The 7,133-nt window shown below is 58.8% G+C and overlaps 1 protein-coding gene and 1 long non-coding RNA gene across 2 annotated transcripts in view; both read right to left on the bottom strand.

Annotated features, from left to right (window-relative positions):
* HPD (4-hydroxyphenylpyruvate dioxygenase) overlaps nt 1-7,133 on the bottom strand; it is a 9,532-nt gene that overhangs the window by 1,084 nt on the left and 1,315 nt on the right. Inside the window, exons 4-13 of the mRNA XM_006768897.2 lie at nt 6,875-6,979; nt 6,292-6,334; nt 6,037-6,119; nt 4,585-4,674; nt 3,558-3,659; nt 3,432-3,433; nt 3,132-3,209; nt 2,548-2,710; nt 2,381-2,452; nt 892-1,014 (exon numbers count right to left, since the gene is read on the bottom strand). Coding sequence (XP_006768960.1) covers nt 892-1,014; nt 2,381-2,452; nt 2,548-2,710; nt 3,132-3,209; nt 3,432-3,433; nt 3,558-3,659; nt 4,585-4,674; nt 6,037-6,119; nt 6,292-6,334; nt 6,875-6,979 — 861 coding nt within the window. The remainder of the gene's footprint in view (nt 1-891; nt 1,015-2,380; nt 2,453-2,547; nt 2,711-3,131; nt 3,210-3,431; nt 3,434-3,557; nt 3,660-4,584; nt 4,675-6,036; nt 6,120-6,291; nt 6,335-6,874; nt 6,980-7,133) is intronic.
* Nucleotides 158-885, bottom strand: LOC102773269. The gene is made up of 2 exons (XR_435932.1): nt 425-885; nt 158-205 (listed from the first exon to the last, which is right to left on the bottom strand). It is a non-coding gene; the product is annotated as an uncharacterized LOC102773269 (long non-coding RNA).

The raw sequence follows: 7,133 nt of genomic DNA, 5'->3' as shown, positions 1-7,133 counted from the left end.
CCCTGTGAAAGGGTCGTTCGACCCCCAAAGGGGTCGCGACCCACAGGTTGAGAACCGCTGCACTAGGGATCCTACCCGTGCACGAATTTCGTGCACTAGGCCTCTAGTATATTACTAAAATGATTAGAAACCCCCCAAAAAGCTACTATGATTTTTGGCCACACAAGAACAAAATCCAAAGTCCTAAATAGCCTACCCCTGTGACCTAGGCCAGTTATCGGCAAACTGCGGCTCGAGAGCCACATGTGGCTCTTTGGCCCCTTGAGTGTGGCTCTTCCACAAAATACTGACTTCTGCGCATGGGCCATGAAGTTTCAATCGCACTGTACGTGCGCGCCCGCACGTGGTATTTTGTGGAAGAGCCACACTTAAGGGGCCAAAGAGCCGCATGTGGTTCACGAGCCCCGGTTTGCCGACCATGGACCGAGGCCATTCGTCCTTTCATCCGCTCTAGTCTTTCTGTTCCTCGGGCACTTGGAGCCAGCTCCTGCCTCAGGACCTTTGCACTGCTGTTCCCTCTGCCAGGACTGCTCTTTCCCCGACCTTTGACATGGCCAACTCCTTCTCATCATCTAGATTTCCCGGAAATGGCACATCCTCAGAGACACTTTCCCTGACTACCTCCTGTAAAGTGGTCCAGGTCCCTCTCTGTCACAGCCTGTTTTAACTCCCTGTGGGGTTCCGACTCCCTCGCTCTCTGGTGGTGCCCGTGCTATGTACTTGTCATCTGTTTCCGCACTCGAACGCAAGTCCCATGACAGCAGGGGCCTGGTCTGGCTTCCCTCCGTGTCTGGGTGCCTGGCACAGGGTAGGGCTTTGGACAGAATTTGTGAGGCGAGATGGAACTCGACGCGTTCTCCCAGCTGACCCGGGAGCCTGCTCCAGCCTCACCTCCAGGGCATCAAGGTTCTCCTTCACCCGGATCTTGGCTGACTTGAGTTTCTCCCGCAGCTGTTTGTAGTACGTGGATGGGACATCCAGGAATTCCATGCCTCTCTCTCTCAAGTGGCGGATCTGTTTCGGAACAGGGTCAAGTTCAGCCTCCTCTGCCATGCTCAGCATCCCTAGCCAGGGGGAGGTGCTGGCCAGGAGGAGGCAGGGTCCCCGCCCTGGCTCCCCCAAACTGCCAGGGTGTGCTGTGACCCCGCCCCCTTCCTCCTCAGGGGGGCCTGTGGGTCCCCTTAGAAGAGCAGCAATCACTAGCTTTTGTGGCATGCTCACCGGTGCCTGTCCCCAGCACTTTCTAAGCACTGCCTCGTTCTGTCCTTACAGTCATCTCCTGAGGCATTTGGAGGATGCTATCCCCACTTCACAGCTGGGGAAACCGAGGCATTGAGAGACTACGTATCTGTTCTCCACGTCATAACCAGAGCGATTTTCCTAAAATACCAGTCACGTCACTGCTCTGCGGTGATGTCACATCTCTGAGTGTAAGTGCTCACCGTCTGCCCCCACCCAACGTGCTAACTGTGGCTCCTGCCCCCCTCTCCTTTGCTCCTTCTGTTCCAGCCACATGATCTTGCTGTTCCTTCAGCCCGCCTCTGCCCTGGCTGTCCCCTCTGCCCGGGGTGCTTTCCCCCAGATATTCATGTGCTTCCTCCAAGCCTGGCCCTTCCAACTCTGCATTCTCCAACATCTCCCTCTCAGGGAGGCCTTTCGTGACCACCCTGTGTAAGCTGTAGTGTCCTGCACCCTCCCTCTCCCACTGCCAGAGCGCTCACTGCCTTCTCACACGTGCGTTTTACTTGTTTCGTTTTCTGCCTCCATCGATGGGTCCCAAGGGCCTAAAACAGCACCCAGCACATAGTCAGCCCTCAGTAAACATCTATTGAGTAAGTGAATGAATGAATGAATGAATGCAGTTGCCAGGGTCACGCAGTGAATTCTTGGTTGGGCTGGGATTGAATGGGATGGGCCAGGCTCTTGACCACCCTGCCACATACAGCCATCGAAGGAATAAGGGAGGCCCAGCCTCCCCCGGGCCTGGAGCCGTAGACTCAGGACATTCAATTTGGCCCCAAGGGCCTAATCCCCCTGGACCTAAAATCCTCATTTTCATGGTGACGCAACGAAAGCCCAGAGAGGGGGGTCGAATCCCCCGGAGAAACACAGCAAGTCCCTGGCAGAGCTGGGAAGAGAGTGCAGGCTTCCTGTTAACTCCGGCCCCTGCTGTCTCTAAAGCCCAGAATGTTGTTCCGAAGGGAGATGAACTCTGCGGATTGAGAATGTGCCTGCACACGAGGGGCAGGGACCAGCCGGGGCTCCGTCAGCCCTCGGGGCCGGTGAAGGGGGGCTGCACTGCCCCCCCCCCTTCCTTCCTGCAGGGATTGGCTGTGGAGCTGAGTCAGAGGTGACTCAGGGCCAGGGATGGGCCTCTCACCGCTGTGATGATGTCTTGGGTCTTGAGAGCGATGTGCTGGACGCCCGCGCCCCCGTTGTAGTCCACATATTCCTGCGGGAGGGCAACAAGGACAGCCCGTCACCGGCCCGTCACCACCGGGGCCCTCACACCTCTTCCCTGCGTCCTTCTGCCCCAGCCCGCCCCACCTGGATCTGGGACTTCTTCCTGCCCGGCGCCGGCTCGTTGATGGGCATCTTGATGGATTCCTCGTAATTGGCCACCACGATGGAGCGCAGGGAGCTGTACTCCGTGTGCACCTGCGTGTCGTCCACGGACCAGAAGCGGTGGAACTGCAGGTTATTCAGGTACCTGCGGGGCCGGGAGGGCACGTTGGCTCTGGGACGGGCCCGGGTCCCCGTCCCCATCTTCCACAAAGGAGGCGCGTCTGTCCATCACACACATCACAGATTTGCCCCTTTGTCCTGACAGTTTCCCTCCTGGCGGGAGTACAGTCTTGTAACCAGATCCTATGGGGAAGCGATGCCTCCGCAGCAAGTGCTTTGAGAAGGGGCCTTGCTCCTCATTTGCACAAGGGCGCTGCCTGGGTGGGGGCAGTCTTCCTCCCGCCTCCACCTGTGGGTCACTTGGGGCCTTAAATCCTCTGGTCTCCATGGGAACTGTTTACAGGGGACAAGCCTCACGCGAACTTCCTACCACCTGGTGCTGGTGTCCTGGGGGCAAGGACACGGGGGCGTGGTCTTTGCGGGGAGGGCCTGGGCCAGGGACTCACCAGTCCGAGGCGGACAGCATCTCCTGATCGGGCTGGTTCCCCACGATGTGGTCGATGACCTCGAGGTTGCTCTGGGGCCTGGGAGAGGGATCGGTTAAGGGATGAGAAAGTCACTCCCTAAGTCTGCTCTCCTTCCCGCTGGCTCCTCAGCGACTATAACAGCACCCTGTTGCGTGGCACCTGCTGCAGGCATCTTATTTGTGTCGCTCACACACCCTCACTAGCCCCATTTTCCAGGTGAAGAAACTGAGGTGCAGAGAAATACAGGAGCTGGCCAGTGTTTTGCAGCTGTGAAGTGACAGCTGGGATTCGAACCCAGGCAGCCTGGGTCCGGAGCCTATGGTCTTAGCCTCTGTGCTGCCTCTCCAAGCCGCCCGTGGGGACCCTCAGGAGCTCCCCAGCGGGCTCACAACGCTCCACCCCTGCTTTGGAGAGTGCCTGGTCTCTGTTTGTCGTGGGCTCGAATCCAGGCAGGAAGAAGCCGGCGTAGTTCATCTTCTCCACCAGGGTGTGTGTCGTGTCCCCATACTACGGGCGGAAAACAGGCTGGCTGGGCCCCTGAGCTCCCTTCCCCGCTGAGGCCAGGACATGGCACCGACACAGCCCGGGTCCCAGCCTGACGGGTCCTAACCTGCCGTGTGATCTTGGGCAAGTCACTTCCCCTTTCTGAAAGGACCTGCAGTCTGGCATTTGGGAATTTCTTTGACTCTGTGTGTCCCACAGGACCAGAGGTTCTGCGAGGGCGGGGACATTTTCTTGTTCAACGCTATGTCGTCAGCACCTAGGTCAGTGCCTGGTGCCATAAACAGATGGGACTAAGAAAGACGAGGGCGTTGGGTCAGACCACAGCGAAGGCGCTTTCGATGGGAACCATCTAAGGTGTATTTAACCTTGAGAAGTGGGGCTGCGGTTGTCTCTGTGTGACGATAACACGGGTGGGAAACACCTTGGTGATCCTTGCTTGAGTGCCTGTGCCAGCCACCGTTGTGCTAAGGGCTGTACACGCGTGATCTCATTTGACCTTGACCGTAGGAGGGTTACAGGTGAAGAAACTGAGGCATACAAAGGTTAAGTAGTGCATCTCAGATCACACAGAGGGTCCAGCCCCAGTCCTTGCTCACTTAAATGAGGTCACAGAGAGGTGAAGTGATTTGCCCAAAGTCACAGCTAGCACAGGGGGCGGCTTCCCCAGACCCCGCCTGACGCCTCCATCCCCAGGACGTCACCCCCACTGGGGAAGAAGGGAAGTGTGTGGGGGATCATGGGGGGACGAGGGGTGGCAGGTGCGCTCATCAGCCTCTGCACCCTGGGCAGGCATTACAGGTGATCAGACTCCGGGGAGAAGGCTGTGCTCTGAAACGCGGGGGCATGAGGAGTCTGGGCTGGGCCGGGGGATCCCCGCATCTTAGTGGGTGCGGGTGGCAGGAGGGTGGGGGCACCGAAGTTTACTCACCGTCTGCAGCACAGCAAACTTCACCTTCCCAAACTTATCTTGCTCCACCCAGGGCTCCCGAATGATTTTGGCGCCCCGTTGCCGGGCTTTCTGCAGGGGAGATGGGCGGGGGGTGGGGGTGGGGCGGTGAGGCCGAACCCTCTGGGAGCCCTTGCAGGCTGCTCCTGCTGGATCACCTCTGCGGGGTCCAGCCCCGGCAAGAACCCTGGGCAGCTTCTGCACTCGGCCCTGGTGCCCATGCCTCATGCCCATTTGGCAGATTGGGAAACGGAGGCCCAGGCCCAGAGTTGGTTCTATGGGAAACAAACCCAGTTGGGGGTAGGGGTCTGTCTGCCTCTCCTCCCTCACTCTGGGGCCCTTTCCCCTCTCCAGTCCTCCACTTCCCCATCTGTAAAAAGGGGGTTCCATAAGAAGAATCTGAGCTGGCGTTAACTGAGCACCGAGGATGTCTCTGACCCCTGCCAAGTGCCTTACACACATAATTCATGTATGTATGTAGCAAACCCACCTACTGCGTGTTTGTGCTTGTCACATGTGAGGCCTGCTGTAGGTATTAACCTTTTTCTTTCTTTTTTTAAAAAATATATTTTATTGATTTTTTACAGAGAGGAAGGGAGAGGGATAGAGAGTTAGAAACATCAATGAGAGAGAAACATCGATCAGCTGCTTCCTGCACACCTCCTACTGGGGATGTGCCCGCAACCAAGGTACATGCCCTTGGCTGGAATCGAACCTGGGACCTTTCAGTCCGCAGGCCGATGCTCTATCCACTGAGCCAAACCGGTCAGGGCGGTATTAACCTCTTTCATCCTCACAGTGACATTATACGAAATCGAGGCACAGAGAAGTTAAGCCACTTGCCCGAGGTCACACAGCAAGTAAGATTCAGGCCCAGGCAGTCTGCCTCTGGGGCCTGGGATCTGAACCTCTGAACTGCCTCTCGAGTGAAGGGTTTGGTCTAGAGTCGTGCTCAAGAAATGGCCACTGGGGCCGGCTGGTGTGGCTCGGTGGTTGAGTATCGACCTATGAGCCAGGAGGTCACGGTTCGATTCCCGGTCAGGGCATGTGCCTGGGTTGCGGGCTCGATCCTCAGTGTGGGGCGTGCAGAAGGCAGCCGATCAATGATTCTCTCTCATCATTGATGTTTCTATCTCTCCCTCCCTCTCCCTTCCTCTCTGAAATCAATTCCAAAAAGAAAGAAAAGAAATGGTCACTGTGATCTCATTGCCTCTGTGAGAGCCCGGTGAGGTGGGGGCTGTGGTTCTCCTCATTTTATAGTTGTGGAAGCTGAGGCTCAGAGAGAGGACACGCAGGTAGGCGAGCGCCACTGCAAGTCGAGCGTGTGTCCCTCCACACAGCGGTGTCCTCCAGCCCTGAGTGACCGGGTCGCTGTGGGGACAGAGGGCAGGCCGAGCCCTATTGCGCCGTCTCCACACCACGGTCGGGCCTCACCTGCACGATGTAGTCACAGTCTTCCACCTCGAATGCGATGTCCTTCACCCCGTCTCCGTGTTTCACCAGGTGATCGCCCATCTCTGCGGCCGGCAGGGGGTGGAGGGGGTGTTGGAGTCATGGCCCCTCCCCGTCCTCCCAGCCTGTTGGGCTCCATCTCCTTCTAGGCTGACGCCCCCTCCCTGAACCCCGCCCCCACCCATGACACCAGGTCTCCAGCCCCCGGCACCTCGAACCCCTCGGGGGTCCCCTCACCTTTGTTCCAGGGGTTGAGAGCGGAGGAGAAAACAAACACAATCTAGGACACAGAGGAGCAGGCGGGTGAGCTGTGGCCCTGGGGACCCCCACCCCTCCTCCCTGCTCGCCACTGACACCCCTGGTGGGGGCAAAAGGACCCAGAGCAGCCTCCGCCCCCGCCAAGGCCGGCTCTGGGTTGCAGTCCCTGCTCTGCCTTAGTTTGCCCCTCGGTCCTGATGGACTGGGGGCTTTTCGTCTCCAGCCACCCTGGGGGCCTGGGACAGCTGCTGAGGCCTCTGCCAGTTTTTCCTGAACATCCGTGAGGCCAGCATCGGAGGAGGAGGTGGAACTAAGAAGGCCCCTGTTGCATGTGGTACAGAGGTGCCTGGGGGAGGGGTCAGCGCGGGGTGGGGGTGGGAGGCCGCACGCAGCTCATGCTCCCCTCGCCATGCTAGGCACCCGGGAAGAGGCCTGGGTCTGCTTGGACAAAGGGCCTCCTGGTCTACCTCACCCAAAGGCGCGAGAGTTCGGGGAGCTCAGCGAGCAGCAGGAAGACGGGGTGGGCCCCCTGGGTGAGTGGTGTTCCTGCGGGGGGACTCACCTGCCCTTGTTTGACCACGTGGCTGACCACCTCCCTGGACCCGGTCTCCAGGCCCTTGTAGGCGATCGGCTTAAAGCCCATCTTGCTGCAGTAGAAGGACGCGGCCTGCATCACAGAGCAACTGGTTCGTGAGGGCCCAGGGGCCATCTTGGGGGCCCAGGAGAGCTCCAGTCCCCTCAGCTGCTCGGCCCCATGGCCCCAGGTCAGAGTCCCTCCTGGGGAGAAAGGCTGCCCTCTGACCCCTCCTGACCTCAGATAA

The sequence above is a fragment of the Myotis davidii genome, unplaced genomic scaffold (genome assembly GCF_000327345.1).
Source record: "Myotis davidii unplaced genomic scaffold, ASM32734v1 scaffold223, whole genome shotgun sequence".
In the NCBI taxonomy this organism is placed as follows: domain Eukaryota; kingdom Metazoa; phylum Chordata; class Mammalia; order Chiroptera; family Vespertilionidae; genus Myotis; species Myotis davidii.
This window is presented reverse-complemented; position numbering and strand designations above follow the sequence as displayed.